Source organism: Panthera tigris, chromosome B3, assembly GCF_018350195.1.
Source record: "Panthera tigris isolate Pti1 chromosome B3, P.tigris_Pti1_mat1.1, whole genome shotgun sequence".
Classification (NCBI taxonomy): domain Eukaryota; kingdom Metazoa; phylum Chordata; class Mammalia; order Carnivora; family Felidae; genus Panthera; species Panthera tigris.
In genome coordinates this window covers 82,986,222-83,002,990 of record NC_056665.1, presented here as the reverse complement: position 1 = coordinate 83,002,990, position 16,769 = coordinate 82,986,222, and the positions used below count along the sequence as shown (strand labels likewise).

The window sequence follows — 16,769 nt, the reverse complement described above, 5'->3', positions numbered from 1 at the left end:
AATGGCCCGGCTGAATGTGATGAGGAAAAGCTGCATGGGACCCGGTGTGGGAGTTTCTGCTTGGACCTGGCCAGAACACCATGGGTCCTTCTTTCTTCCAATGCCAAAAAAGGTACCTTGGATATCAGCTTGTGAGTCAGGAGCTGGGAACCAGACTCAAACAGCTGAGATGAGTTTCCCTCTCCTGGGAGTTGGGAGACGGAGGTAAGTTTTCCTTTGAATAACCCTCTTTCCAGAAATACAGTGAAAAGACACTGCCTTTGAGAGCTGCTGTATCCACACGACGTGCTCTGCCACTGTGTCCCAGCTCCCCTGGGCCTCAGTTTTGCGGTTAGTCAAGTAGGAATTGTTAAAGTCTCTGGTCTATTTGAACTTGTCTTCTCCCTTGTATCTCTTGAAACAGAGACCACACATTTCAGAGTGGAACTTGCCCTCTAGAAAATGAAAGGGTCAAGAAAGCACTTACGACAAAGGTTTTCCCATGGCTTTATGGGAGAGAGAGCACAAGAGAACACAAAATCCTGTGTGAGGGCCTAAACATCCAGCAATTTCTCTAGGCCTGAGGTCCAGCTTTCAATCTAATTCCAACACAGGTGGAAGTGATGTAGGTCTCACTTTTTCTCACTGTGTGCTGACAGTCATCTCAAATGCACACGGGAGACACCAAGGGAAAAATCGGCACTGAAACCAAACAAGCATCGGAGAGCGATGATGCCAGCCAGGCTGTTCCCTCACACAGGAGGTACTTACGGTCCAAGTGACTGTGCCTGATGCCCTCGACGTCTTCGGCATGGATGAAATGGTAGCATCTCTTCCCTACAATGTCTACAGGGGTCAGATCCATATAATCGCTAATCCTGCAAAGAGAAGAAAATAGGCTGGAATTCAGAAAGGGGGAAGTACAGAAATTGTTCAATGACTTAGAAATACATCTACTTACAGTTTTCATTATACTGCGGGTACCCACGAGGACATGGAACTTGGAGGGAAAACCCATCACAGACAAGATTATTTCTTTAACGGACAACAGACTTTTTCAAAAGTAGGAAATGTACCAGATGAAGCAACTGTGTTTAAATAATGAGACAGGTTTTTCTTTTTTTTTTTTTTTTGGCATCAGAATACACATTTAGACAACATAATTCTGTGAAATTATTGAGAATCAGTAACAATACAAGATCCTTATTAGAAGCCAAGATAATTCAAGGTTACATAATAAAATAAAAACATGTTATGTTTATACGGAATGATTAGAGACACCTTTCATTTAAACAGATTGGTCTTCTATTGGGTATTTCCATGAAAAAGGGCTTCAGCTGCTTCTTGGCACAAAGTCCAAATTGGCATTCAAGGGATATAATTTAAATGCTGAGACATACAGATGCCTGGGGGTATTATCTTTTTTAGTCTTAGTCATTTGGGAGCTCTGCTTTCACTCCTGGCCCTTTTAACTGGTACTTTGTGGTGGATTCCACACAGAAACTTTTAAACCATTTCAGCAGCTCTTCCAGGCTTGTGCTCGACAGTACGTGTGTGTAAGCCTGTGTCATTGATTGTCCAGACGTCAATGTCCTCGGGCGGGAGCACAGAAAAATGGAACAGAAATTGGAAAACATGTTGGAGGAATCTGCCTGATTTACACAAAGACGTCAAAATGTTTATTATCCTCCTCCCTGTCCGGGTACAGGCTGGTTTTGGTCAGTCCAAAACAGAATCTATCTTTTGTTTAATGTATGTTCTTCACTGTCCCTGTGCTTTTTCTGGTTTATGGCTTACAATGTATCCAAATAGGAAGTGAGGCTTTAGAAATGACATATTTAAGAAACCTATGAGATCACTGGTGGAGAGTTCAGTCTGACCCCGAGGGCTGGGAAAGAAGGAACAAAACAAAAACAGCATAATGTGGAATATGATTAAAATACGCTACCAGTGAGTGAACTTCTCAGTGTCTAATATTAAACATTAAATAATATTTTTGGCCAAACAAGAATTCTTGGTAAGATGAGACTAAGCGGGGCAATATAAAGAATGTTTTTTTCAGAACCCCATGGTTTTCTGGTACAAAACAGAGTAGTTGGTGTTTTCCTAAAACCATTAGCTGCTTTCCAAGCACAGTTTACACCCCCTTTCTGCAAATGAGTGAACAAAGATGTCATTAAAAGGCCCTCATTGGCGTTTCTGAAATTTGCCAGCTCCCTGAAAACATTAGATGTTGGCTTTGCCTGCGGCTGCGCTAAGGAATGCAGAGGAGAAGAATGGTTTGCAGAGGGAAAAATCGGCACTGAAACCAAACAAGCATCAGAGAGGTAGGGCACAGGGCTTGAGTTTCTAGTTATCGATTCCCTAATTAAACAATAACCCTCCCCCTCTTCCCCCGCCCTCCCCCCCCCCCCCCCCAAGAAAAAGCCAGTCATACTTTCGGGAAGACATTCTCTAGTTTACTGTTTATTTGAATGAAATCCTTCAGAACCAGAGACCTTTACCGTGGCAAATGTGACCAGCTCAGTGTTCAGAGACCTCTTAATACACATGTAGAAAGCCCAGACCAGTCTGATGACCTATATCAGGATTAGAATCCTAATGGCCCTTGGTATTGTGAGCCTCAGTTTCCTTATCTGTAAAAACAACTGAAGTGGTTGGGGAGGGGATGAACGAACGAAATGAAATGAACACAGCACAGTGCCTGGAATACAGGGTAGGCCTTTTCCTCAGATAAGCAATTACCTTTAACACAGGTCTTTTTAAAATAACTTGTATCATTTTCAGTTGGGAAGTAATACTATATTGTATTGGCTAATAAGGGGTTGTGGAAAATAGTTTTTTTTTCTTTTCTTTTTTTTTTTTTTTTAAAGGGAAGAAAGAAAGCTTAAAGTGGGTCACAGAAAATGATCTCAATTACTGGAGTGGTACCATAAGGCACTCGGGTCCATGAAGCAGAATTAATCAATCTGTGATCACAGGAATGAAAATTAAGTGAGGGCTTTGGGATAGGGCAATCACCGGGAGCAGGTAAATAAGATGAGGCTCTGTTTTTTTGGAGAGGGTGGTGGTAGTAAATCTAAATCAAGGGAGCCGACATATGTTTTCAAAGAAGCAAAGCCATAGGTCATCGGACTTAGTATCCGCCTCCCTGGCTTGGATCCCCATCTCCAGCATTCTGTGTTTTTAATCAGAATAAACAGCTTTGTGGGCTATAATCGTGTTCTGTAATGGATGGGTAGATATGAAAGGTCCCCTTCAGTGGTTAGTCTGATTGATTCCTTACCACTCAGCCTGACTTCTGTAAAAAAAAAAAAAAAAAAAAAAAAGTGACAAGGGATACAGGAAGGCCCACAAGGAGCTAAATGTCTTTTTTTTTTTCTTTTTCCTTCTTTCTCCTTTTTTTTTTTTTTTTTTTTTTAAATCTGCCACCTTTGGGTTCAAATTGTGACATTGGGCATACCATTTGACCTTTCTCTCTAAACTGAAACTGCCTGAGGTTGATGAAGACAGTGGCAACATCCATCTTCCAGAAGTGCCCTGAAGCTTAAATGAGATGGTGTACCCAATGAGCTTTGCACATTGCCGAGTGTGGAGTTAGTGTTCAATAAACATTAACTACCTTCATTATCACTTGCGAACCTTAGCTGATCATTTTGGCTAACCGTCTTTCCTGATAGTCTTTGGCCATTCCGGAAGACCTCTCACATAGCCAAGTATGCAGTCACAATGATAAAAATGTCAACAAATGCCAACAAAACTTGAAAAACAGAGTTAGAGTTACTCATTAAATAATAGTGACGGGTTCATGGTATCTTCTAACCCAGCGAACACTAATAGCTCAGGTGGGTGTCTTTTTCCCCCCGTGAATTCTTTCCTCTGAATTGAATCCTGACCAGAAATGGTAGGCATATCTAACTTGGTCTCCACATCTTCAGTGCTTCCCAGTGGAACTGAATGCAGGTGCCGTCCATCTTCCTCTTGGTGAGGCCCTGGAGAGGTCAATTACGCAAGCTGCTTGACCATTCTGCTCTTATTTCCCCTCTGAAAGCACTAACAGGGCTCAGTGAATATACACTGCCTTTATGCCTGACAATAGTCTGTGCGACAAAAGCACCCTCTCAAAATGGCCTCAGTAACTCTCTCGGTGGCACCAGCAGATGGATGGTATCACTAAAGCTTCCTTCTCATGGCTGATACATGCGGGGTTCCTCTTCACTTTTCTCCCTGGGCCCCGTGATTCTCTCTTCCTCAAATCAGTCTCATGATGGGCTTGTGACTTCTAGGTGAAAGGTCTGAGGGGGCACTGTCCCATTTCCTTGTCCCTTGCTTTGCGCTTAATGGAAAAAGTGAACTTTTCAACCAGAGGCTAAAAAGTCCTTTTATCCCAGCTCAGTGGTAAGGAAGGACTGCCAAATCATTTATACGATGAGTCTTTTTTTTTTTTTTTAAATTTATAAAAACAAAATCCTCAGGATTACAATGTTTTATTTAATAGTTTTGAAAAATTCTCACCCTTTTTCCTCTGTGGGCCTCAAATTCTCGTTTTTTCCTCTACATGTGTTGTGGCCTGAATGTGTCCCTCCTACCACTGAATGTATATATTGAAGCCTTTTTACCCAATGTGATAGTATGAGACGGTGGGGCCTTTGGGAGGTAATTAGGTTTAGACGAGGTCATGGGGATAGAGCCCCCATGATGGGATTAATGTCCTCCTAAGAAGAGGAAGGGACCAGAGTGCTCTCGGTCCTTTGTGAAGACGCAGCAAGACGTCTGCTACCTACAAACCAGGAAGTGGGCTCTCACCTGGAACCTAATTAGCTTGTACCTTTAAAAAAAAAAAAACTTTTTTTTTTTTTTTCCTGGAAGAGAGAGTGGCTGGAGCAGGGGAGAGGAGCCAAGGGAGAGAGAGAATCTTAAGTAGGCTCCATGCTTAGTGAGGAGCCCAACATGGGGACCCACGACCCTGGGATCATGACCTGAACTGAAATCAAGAGTCGGATGCTCAACCGACTGAGCCACCCAGCAGCCCCAGCTTGTACCTTGGTCTTGGGCTTCCCAGTCTCCAGAACTGTGAGAAATACGTGCCTGTTGTTGAAGTCCCCCAGATAGTAATGTGTTATAGCAGCCAGGCAGGCAGTAAGACAGTGTGCTGAATGCCTGTATGAACACTGTCCATCGTGAGGCTGGGCCCTTACAGTAGTCAGGAAGTGGGTCTGGCTGAGACATCAGGAGATACCTTTCACTGCATAATTCTGCCAAACGTCTCAGCCCTGCTCTCTCCTTGGGTTCTCGGCCAAAATGGGTCTTAATTATAGCATATGGCTGTCTGGGTGTCCCAATTCATTCCATTGTTGTCCCTAATGTAAATCAGGACGGCAATGTAAATTTTGAATAAAAAGCATGTTTGGTGTCAGTCCAAGCAGCCATTAAAAATAAGATCAGGATTTATAATGAGCCTCACTGGGAGAGTAAAATCCTTCAGACTGCTGAAAACACCAACCTTCACCAATGTGTAACACACAACAGAGGAAATGAAAACAAAAACAAAGTACCTATTTTCACAGTAAATGATATTGAGGTCCATATTTACTCGAGTGACGAACATATGGCAGTCAATTCTGACTTCATTGATCGTAGGGGGAGGCAGGGCATGAGCCACAACCACAAGACCCATGATTTGGCTGGGAACGGTCCTCCCGTGGGATAGTGACACCCTCAGTCGTAGCCGGCCTGTTATGTGAATCACCTGTAATAGAACATTAAGTACACGACACAGTCAAATTTACATCTGGGATGTGACAGTATTTCTTGCAAGAAATGCAAAATTACATCTGGAACAACCAACATTAGCTTGTATCTTCTGTAATCATAATGGCTGTCAAAATGCCCTTGATGTCCTCAAGGCAGGGACAAAAGAGAAATAATATTATATGCCGAGCTTTTCTCAGTGCGGCATTATTGTGCAATTCTATTTTCAGGACTTTTTCTTTCCCTTTATTCTTCTTCTCCTCCTCCTCCTCTCTCTCTCTCTCTCTATCTCTCTGTCTCTCTTTACATTTAAAGGAAGCGTATAACCAGTTAAAATGACCAGAAAGTTGAGCAATGAGCTGCAAAAAGAAATGTTTGCATTATCAGCACTTGTTAATGGATGATGTTTGTCTGTCTCCAGATCTGTACTGAGTGGATTACAATGGCCATCTCCTTTCAGAAGTATGGCTCATAGCTTTCCTTTGCTGGGGGGGTTTGATATTGCAAAAAGGCCAAAGCCTCCAATGAGCAAGTCTTAGTGACCATGACATGAATGGGCCTTTTAGAGCATAGATACTCCATGTTAGAAATCACTGAGTTACCAGTAATGCTGTGATTTAGTGCTCTATGGGGTTGGAGATCAGAGGACTTTGGCCTATCATTTGTTCCTTGAGCTCGTTCTAAAGCAGGATCAGGAAATTTGCACCATTTTGGTGGCTTGTTTGGTTACTTGTGCAGACACAGGAGGGAGAATGTTGGGCTGTCATTTTTGGTTTCTTAGCCAAAGTATACCCTAGATAGTCCAAGCCATCTAGAACCAAATGAAAGTGGTTCGTCTTTGTCACACATTTTAAACAGTATTTTTACAGACGTCCTTTTAAAAGTTGCTTTGCTTGTAAACTACACATAGAAGGACAGCCATAATGTCAACTTCTTTAAGCGATGTTTTGAGGAAACATAAATCATAAAAGTATGGAAAGTATAAAGGATTTGTGTATTTTGTGATGATGGAAGTTGTGTGGGGTGGTGGGGGGAGGAGGGTGTTGGAGGCATGCGCGCACACGCGTGTGTGTGTGTGTGTGTGTGTGTGTGTGTGTGTGTACTCTATGTTCCTAGGATGGTGCTACAGTGTGGGTGGGCCTCCAAAACTAGGTTGTAGATGTAATCACTGTGATTCACTGTACCAGGGAGGTCGGTTTAGTAGCTAACCAAGTTCTCCCTTTGGTTTGCCTCTCCAAAAATGCATCATTGACCATCAAACCATCTTTTGAGATTGTTGGCTTCCCTCTTTGCCATAAGGAACTGAAGTGGGAAGTAGATCTCTGGCCTCCCAGGAACAGTAGGATCTAATGCCTGCTCTCCTTTGCAGGGGCTTGACTGGTAATTCCTTTTTCATTTTGTTTTTGTTTCCCTCAAGTTACTCAGTTTTCCAAAAGCAAGCCACACCGCTGTCAGTCAAGAGGCAGGATCAAAGCTTATGGGGCTGCTCTTCCGAGTCCTGGTGTCCTAAAGAATACCTCTTTCCCTGTTCCCTTTACATTTGCACCCAGAGCTGCAGATCTGGAAACACCAACGAGAAGGATTATTTAGGGTATTTCAGGAGCAGCTTTTTGACCACCCACATTTGAAGTTGACTAAATTCATACTTAATGCACCTTTGCTTTAAGCTTTGGTCAGACGAGCTACTTTATGAATATTTGAAAATGTTCCTAGAGGCACGGATGCTAAAACACCATCACAGACACACATTTTTGTAAGACCTCATTAACTAATAAAGAAATAGCTAAAAGAAATGGGATTAACTTCACAGGAGGGGTGTTAACAGGCCCTGGTCCTCCTCTCAGCTAGGCTTACGTAGATGCTCATTTATCATTATCTGTCTTGTTTTATCAGGAACTCTCAGCTTCTTGGAAAAACAGATCTATAAATGCTCAAGAAAATACTCACTCAGAAATGATATGATAAATAAATCCCCACTTGGTATTCTATTCCAAAGCAATTTATGGGCTTCTGGGCTAGAAAGCATTTTGAGAAGGCAGAGAGGCTACTGCGGGGAGCTGTCTGTATGTCAGATTTACCTGTGCACCGCCCCCCCCCCCAATCTCCAGCTTTGCCTATGGCCATCGAGGGGTTGAATGGGGTCCACAGTTGGGTCCAATAGGGGTCTAGATTTGCCATTTTCTGATTTTGTTACCCAGGACGAGTCGCTCAACCTCTCTGCATCTCGATTTTCTTTTCTGTAAAATGGGGATAATCATATTCTGCAGTTAGGTTATGAAAGTGAAAGGTGATAAGGGAGGTGAACACTTTCTAAATTGCAAAGAAGTGTCCAAATTTCATTATAATTCTGTTTGCTTTTTAAAATATCAGCTGAATCATAAGGGTGAGGCCTGATTACTAATTTAATCTTGACCAAAAGTCTAATAAATGATTTCTTCTTATTTTAAGGGATCATAAAATTTCATGTTTGAAAGAAATTTTGGGAGAGTCTATCTTAGGTCCTTCTCCTTTTCTTTTTTCTTTTTCTTTTTCTTTTTTGTTTTAGTGGAAAAGAGGTTTCTAGAAAGTTCATTTCCTACCCAGATTCACCTAACTCAGAAATTGCAAAAGCCTGGAATTCAGGTTTTTAGGTCTTGTTGGAGTGTCATTTCAACTTTGTTATGCCTATATGATTTCTGTGTTCATATTCATATTGAATGAAATGTTACAAGTTAATACCAGATGCCAACTCACTACTTCAAGTAAACTGTATATGAACCTTTAAAAAGATTTCATTTGGGGCACCTGGGTAGCTCAGTCAGTTAAGCCTCCAACTTCGGTTCAGGTCATGATCTCATGGTTTGTGAGTTCAAGTCCTGCATCAGGCTCTGTGCTGACAGCTCAGAGCCTGGAGCCTGCTTCAGATTCTATGTCTTCTTCCCCCCGCCCCCCCACTGACACTGTGTGTGTGTGTCTCTCTCTCTTTCTCAAAAATAAATAAAACATTAAAAAATTAAAAACAAAAAAGTTTTCATTTCTAACCAGAAGCTCTGGTTATTTGGAAAGTCTTTGAGAAGCAGTAAAAACTAAGGTGAAGAGAAAATAGGGGCACCTGGGTGGCTCAGTTAAATGTCCTACTTTGGCTCAGGTCATGATCTTGTGACTCATGAGTTCAAGCCCTACATCGGGCTCTGTGCTGATGGCTCAGAGTCTGGAGCCTGCTTCGGATTCTGTTTCCTTCTCTCTCTGCCCTTCCCCCATTCATGCTCTGTCTCTCCTTCAAAAATAAACATTAAAAAAAAGTTTTAAAAAAAAGATAAAGTAATGAAATAACGAATGTAGTAATTAAACAGTCAGGAAATGTCAAAGAACAGTCAGAGGATATGTTTGTCTATATGTAGGTACCTCTGGTGGTAAGGGAGGTTGAGATTGATGAGAAGAAAGGAGTATCTATTTAGATCCACACTTGGTTTTTGGGTTTAAATTAATGCATTTTTCCAAATCGACTTCATAATGCAGATAGTTTTTTTTCCCCATGTGACAGCTATGTTCAAATTTTAGAAACATGTCTGACAGCACATATTCAAACACAAAGAGAGTTGAATTTTCACTTTGTAGATGTTTTGAAGACCTGGCATGTAGTGTAAAGAGTATTGTCAGAAGGGCTGGGGTTCAAATCCTACTCTGGCACTGTATGGCCATGTGACTATGATGTTCAGAGAATTGAAATGACTTAATTGATTTTCCAGGCCAGTGTCATAGAGATTAAAAAGCTTATACAAAGAGAATAAGTATTGTATAAAGGTGTCTTTATTTTCTTAATAAGGCATCTTTGTTTTCTTCATCAAGGGGTATAATATTGGTGCTTTAGTTTCTCAAACATACTATGTGCAAGGGACCTTACTAGGTACCAGGGAGAAGACCACAGTGAATCAGAGGTAAACTTGTCCTCAAAAAGTTTACGAATTACACAGTGGGAGGAGACATGTATAATTACTTGTAATATTGTACTACTGGGAGATGATACAGTGTCTGATAAAGAAAGTGGTTCTCCATCCTGGTTATGTGACAAAATACCCTATGAGGCTTTATTAACACATGGGTTCCCAGGCTCTGTCACTTAGATATTCTAATTGGGTTGGACTGGGCTGGGGTCTAGCATTTGCTTGTTTTTTAAAGCTTCAAAGGTGATACCTGCTTTTGGAGAATATCTGGCTAATGGGTTTGGAGTTAAACCAGTGGTTCTCAACCATGTTAAAGTTGGAGTATCCAGGGAGTACTTAAAAATCCTATGTCTAAACTGCACCCAAGACCAGCTGACTATAGATCTCTGGGGGCCTTCCCAGGTCTGATAGGGCTGCTGAAAGGATTAAGGGAAAAGGAATATAAAGTGCCTACATATGTGCCTGATACGCAGTGTAAATACTCACAAATACAATTTTGGTTAAGTAACAAGTATGCACCATAAGAAAGATATAGAATAGGAGCTTGGAGAGGTCAGGGTAGGTAGGTAGGAAATGCTTTTGGAAAAATGGATCAGGAAGGTTATGTGAAACTGGCATTATAATAAATTGTTGATGTGTAAGATATGATCACAGAATGGTGAAAGAGGTTTCCAGATGGAGAAAGGGCTAGAACAAATAATATAAAAGGGAACCTATCAGGGAGCCTAGGTCTCCAGGAGTGTTTCAGTTGGTGTGAGCAGGAGAAGAGACTGAGATGGGCCAAAATGGCAGGTACAAGGAGTGGAAATGAGCAACAATGGGACCTGGGGAGAAGCACCTGTTTTGTGCCTGTTTCATAGGATGATGATGAGATAGACTAAATGGTAATTGGGAGTGGAAGAATTGCTGACAGAGGGACAAGAAAGATTTCTCTGTGGACCTTTTGTATTTGAGCAGCTTGGAGAGCTCCTGGACAAGGTGTCCTGGGGAGAGCTAGAAAAAGGGGTTGGAAACATAAGAGATGATAGTTGAAGGAATCGTTTTTGGAAGGTGGTCCCCCTCCCCACTCCTCTGTGATAGTTGAAACCAAGTTCAATGGAATCACCAATGAAGAAAATACAGAGAGATGAGAGAATGGCATAGGCATTCCTCCAACCCCCACTCTGAGTATTTGAAACTTCTGTTTTCCTCTAAATTGACGTTCTCTTGTTCCCTCAAGATTACTTTTGTTAGAAAAAAAAGTGAAAATTTCTGAAAACTCTAATTATCCCTTTTCTCCATTGACAAATCCATTCTGGCATAAATGCCAAGCCTGCCATATTGTGTACAGATCCCAGTGGTAACATCCGATAGAAGCACGGCTCCCTTGTAAAGTTAAGTAGGTAAATGGGAAATGATTTTAAATACAAACATACAAGCATAAATACTAACACAATGTCAAGAAGATGAAACTATAGAAATAGCATAGCTATGGTAAAATGGAAGGCGTATCGTGGCATAGAAATAACATCCAACTGGAAAATAGAACATTTGATGTAGTTCTGGTCTGGTAATTTTGGCAAGTAAACTAGATTGTCCAGGGTAGCATTCTTCAGATAAAAAATGGAGGATAAGAATCAGGTGATGATACTTAGGGTTCTTGCTGAGTTCTAGAGAATTCTATGACCTAATGCTCCATAGAGTGGCCTTTACTGTGCTGTATCACTATCCTTCCCCACTCCCCCACTCTGCTACAACTCCATGGTGAAGACAGGAGCTTCAGAGTACAGCTGCAAGTTAATAAATGCAGAGTTTCCTTCAAGAATTAATCAATAGGGTTCTATGGGTCATATCTGAGTTGAAACAATGCTTTGGTTTTGGCCAATGCCAGGTAAAAATTGCATCTGTGTTCTAAAGGTTCATCTTCGTCTGGTCTTAAATCTAATCTACAGACACTCTTCAGAAGAGATTTCTGAACGAAGGGATTCTTTGCCCCCGAGCTCAATTTTATAGAAGAGCTCAATCCTCATGCTTTCTTTCATTGTTCTTGTTTTATCATAAAGAGCTGTACAAAAATGCTAAATCCTGTATTTTCCTAAACCCCTTACACAGCGTTGCCCAGATGCCAGCCACAGTGAAGCAGAATGTGCAGCCCTTTTGAGTTGAAATCCTCCCATCTTTGATAAAAATGTCCAAATTAGCATTATCTGACAGTCCCATATTGAAGGAATCATTGCTTGACTTTTATTTTTCTTCTGATATACCCAGCGGATGTGCACAATGCTGTACGTACATGTCCACAGAGTTTAGGACGAGTGTGGGAGTGTTAACAAGCCACGTTTCTTGGACAAATATATATTTCTCTTCCTGCCATATGCTCCTTTCAGTCATCTGTTAGTGATAAACACTTAGATGTGCTCCACTAATATGTTCTCATTATAAACAAGCCCATCACAAAGACCTTGATAAAACCTCCCCTCTGTCAATACTTTAGGAAAGAAAGTCCGTGACAGAAAAATACATCTGGAAGCTATTCTCCATTCTTTTAGGAATAAATTTCAGTACTAGTAATATGAAACGTTTTCTTTATCAAAAGGAAATGCTAAGTATTATGTGCATTATTTTCCGCATATAATGTAAAGTACAGAATAGGGCTAGGCAAATAGGAACAAAAAAAAGCTGCAGGCATGAGAAAACTATAGATTCCCTGGGTTTAGAGTATCTTCAGAGATTTTTCACTTGTCCTTTAAGGGAATCCAAATTTACCTTAAAAATTAAGCTTCCTTCTGGCACTCTGGTCTTTTCTCTCTTATTCCCTTGTAGAAGCCTGGTTCAGCATACAGATCATCAAATCAGTAGCTCAGGTGGGAAAGTCAGCTAATTATTTTTAAGAGATGGGGGCTTTGAGGTGGCCCCCAACCTGCTGAAAGATAAGGGCTTAGCCCGGTCTTCTGAGCCTAAACATGTAGCCCACAGCATAACAACTTAATCTAAACCAGCATGACGATATCAACCCCATGTAAATTACTTGAGGCAAATTTTTAGGGAATGGGTTTCCCAGATTTAGACCATATTCATAGGTTGGAGAATAAGCCTGAACAGGTCTCTCTGTCCCTGTCTGACTCCTACCACCTAGGTCTTTGCACAAGTCCTGAGAACACCAAACCAAACGAAAAAAGTTTAGCAGAGACCAAGTACTTGTCTGTAGAGGCAAGCCCCACAGACAAGAGGGCTCATAACTGAAGGAGGTGCCATTGGACCCTGTGAGCACAGGAGAACACTAGAATGCCTTTCTCTTCCCTTTCTTGGATCTCATTTATATTTCTAGAGACTAGTTCTGTGTTGTCCTAATTCACAGTGGGACCTGAGCAACTGGGGATAAGAAAAGACAGAAGAGGGAAAAGGTGACTTCTCAAGGCAGAGGTGAGATTTGGGGGAGGTGAGATTCAGAGGAAAATGAGGTGTTCAGGGAGTGGGTGAAAATGGAGACCTCCAGGGCCCCGAGGGGGATGCAGCGGGAGAGGTGGTCCTGCAACGGTCCTCATCAAGCAGGTGCAAAGATGGCCATCAGCTCAGGAACCACACGGTGGCGGGAAGCTTTCTGGGAGTCTGTCCCTGAGAACTTCTCTAAGATCAGGGATCTTCAATACTGGGCAGGATTCAGCATTTAAGGCTAGAGGACCAGCGACAACTAGGGAGGGTCTCAGATGGGCTCAACTTAAGGGAAGCTCTGGCAGTAGAGAAGAGCGGAGGTGAGCCTGGGTATCTGGGAAGCATCCTGGCCAAAGTTAAGAAAGAGGAATCTTGGCAGAAGCCATTCCTTGGATAAAAGGGCTACAATGAGCAAGAGACGCATTGAGCTCATGAGCAAGTGACTTAATCTCAGGGACTCAGTTTGGTTTGAATAGAAACGAGGTGAGGGGCAGGACGGATGTAATTGGAGCACAGCCGGTCAGATGCTTACTCTGAGTCCTAAAAAGACTCCATGAAGGTGGGTTCAGGAAGCGGACAGACCTGAAAGGTGAGGGCATTTCTGACCGTAGAAAGCAGAGGAAGGGAGGAAGTGGGGGCTAATTTCTCTACTCTTCCGGAGATACTAAAACCCTGAAGGAAAAGACACCTGCACAAGCATGCATGCCTCCTGTTATAGATAAAGTCAACTCATACAAACACCCAATGCTGATATCAGGGATTTATGTTAAAAAACAAAAACAAAACAAAACCCTCTAGGGTTAGTGGTTTTTACATACACAAGAATGACCTGGAGAGCTTATTAATCAGATGGATTCCCAGTCCTGCCCCCCCCCCAAAAAAAAACCCTTTGGATTCTTTAAATCAAGGGAGGGACCTGGGAATCTGCATTCACCAAGCACTGCAAGCCATCCCCACAAGGGCCATCTACCTGCAGCATCCTTTTTATCTAAAGAGCAAAATGAATCCAGAGATCTTAATGAAGATGACCTAGAGGCTGATCACAGACTGCCTCTTAAATAAGTGAAGACAAACATATATTTATGGTTAAATCTGGACTGGAAACAAGAGAAACCCCTAATCTATAGAACACAACTCCTTCTCTGGGTTCTTTCAAAATGGAGGATCGGTGCATGCTAGGCAAGAACCCTGGGCTGATGTGGGATCAGGATGTGTTTTCCGTGCCCAGGGCTGCCTGAAGGAGCAGCCTGGGGAGCCCTGTCAAGGCTTCTTTATTTGTATAAAGGTCTGCGTTCTCTCAGTGGCCACGCCACAGTGGGCTTCACTATTGTGCTGTGAGTCTCTTGGGGTAGGTCGAGCTCTGTCAATCCCCTCCCCCTCCCCCTCCCCCTTCCCCTCGCCCAGCCTGCCCCTGGCTTAGCTCCTGATTAATTCAGGGCAATCCTGGGAGGTTAACCCTTAATTTGATGGCTCTGGTGGGGAGCTGAGGGATTGCTGGTAATTTATCACCCTCTGTGTTTTTTTTTTTTTTTTTTTTTTTTTTTTACTGTAGAAATATTTTCTAAGGGAAAAAATAAATTATTTTTAAAACCCATATTTAAAAACCATTAGCTCCAACATTCTTTTCTTACATGTCTGTATCCTCCAAACATAACAATTACTTCTCATCCATCTCCTTTAACAAACTTCAAACACATAACATAAAAATATAACTACAATTACAGCCTTAGTTTCTCAAAATGTGTCTGGACTCCATATTTGTTTCTTGCTCCCTTTGGAGAAAATAGTCTTTCTTCTACCAGAGATAAGATTTTTTATTGGGATAGTTTAAGCTGGAGAGATTTCCTTAACAAGATTATGTAAATGTATGCCAAAGACATAAACCACATTTTCTCAGAGAGTGGAACACTTCAAATATCATTTAATAAAACAGGACCATGGGTAGAAACACCTCGATAAATTGTTAAGAGGCCAAGCAAGAAGGCTGAACCATACACATCTGATCAAATTTTGTTTGATTCAGTTACTTTATTAAAGTCTCCTACAGAAGGACAGAGGACCATTGTACCTCTGTAGAGGGCAACTTTTTTTTTTATTCCTTTGTCACTTGATGTGGAGAAGGGGGTATCACCCCTCATGGACCTGAGAGGACCCTTGTGGCTTAGTGCCACTATCCTCAAGGTGGAGAGGCAGTTCTCAGTGTAACAGACTGAAATTTTATTTTCCAACAACGTGAAAAAAAAAAGACCCAGAACTAGTACCATACCCAATAACGAATAGAAACTGGCTCCCTTACTCCGATCTACCCCCATCCATCCCTAATACTATACCATATTATACATTTTATTTAGAACCCATGAGCTCTTACAGGGAAAGATATAAATCAGATGTTTTCTCTTTATAATTTTTGCTCAACACTTCTGTTGAATGTGCATTTTACTTAAATTTCTTGAGTTGAACAACTAGTCTTGTTCTAAGTTAGTCTCCTTAGCCTTTGTTTCTCTGGAGTCTGCTGGCAGAATTTATACATAGACACTCTAAATTGCAACAAATGTCCAAAGGCAGCTGTGTACCATAGACTGAGTGCTTCTCTGCATGAAGACAGCAGTTCCAGAGAGTTCTCTGCCGTCCTGAGAAAACATTCAGCCAGGCTTATTCTATCCCCTCCACCCAATCTGAATGTCTACAGGAAGAGAAGTGATTCTATTTTGGATACAAAGGAAAATCTTGAGAAAAAATAGCTACCCCTCTCTACCTCAGTTTCCAAGGATGCAGAATTATAATTATCCATGTAGATAGGTAGATTGGCCTTCGTGGAAGGCCAAGGTGGCCGCCTCGAGAGCTGATATATTTTTGCGGCAGCCATTTCCTTACGGGGGACGTGCACAAGCGTTAATAATTACATTTCTGATAAATAATTTTAAAGCAAACACATGGGTCATGAATATTTTTGAAAAGAACTAAAACCCCAATATTCCCCAAACTCAGACATAAAACTCCTTAAAGATCAAACCTAAAATGACCACTTCCCAGGATGCCACAGTAGGTATGTGGGACTCTTAAAGCAATGCAAGGACAAAGCCCATTCTCTTAAGTTAGACACTTTCGACCCACATATGTGCAAGAAACCACACACAGTGAGGCCACGATTCCTCAGTTTTCCTGGTACTTTCAGGCAACACGCAGTTCTGTGTCTGTGTGCAAGTACCTCCTTTCCCTACGTCGATTTCCTCACTGAAAGTGACTGGGCCTAACTACGTGGCCTCTGAGAGCCTTTCTTAGCATTGGGTCTCTTAAATCCAGTATCTTTAAACATGGAGCCTGGCCCCATCCTCACAGCCCTACACTATAACTCTCTGTCTCTATTATCTTGGTTTCTATTCTTTGGGAGGCCTGGATGTTATGTGTTGAACATTGGTTAGCGAAGATCATTTTCTTAACCTGTCCTCTAAACTCTACGGCTACTATTTTCTAAGGCTGCTTAACGAATCCTAAATTTCATCCTTCATGAGAGTAATTTCTAGTAATGACATGCCTCTCAAAATGTCTCTCTTTATGCAGTGAATGAATCTGTGCTTGTGCCAAAACCTCTTTGTGCTCAGTATCCCAGAGAGACCGCATGCTGGACGTGGGGGACCTTGCAGGCTGCCTTGTGCAGCCCTCCCATGTCACAGGTGTGGAGACTGAGGCCAGTGAGGTGACCGT

The 16,769-nt window shown here is 41.9% G+C and overlaps 1 protein-coding gene across 1 annotated transcript in view; it reads right to left on the bottom strand.

Annotated features, from left to right (window-relative positions):
- The window catches only part of NPAS3 (neuronal PAS domain protein 3), an 868,317-nt gene that overhangs the window by 39,483 nt on the left and 812,065 nt on the right, over nt 1-16,769 (bottom strand). The window contains exons 8-9 of the mRNA XM_042989548.1: nt 5,535-5,728; nt 751-857 (exon numbers count right to left, since the gene is read on the bottom strand). Of these exons, the coding sequence (XP_042845482.1) occupies nt 751-857; nt 5,535-5,728 (301 nt within the window). The remainder of the gene's footprint in view (nt 1-750; nt 858-5,534; nt 5,729-16,769) is intronic.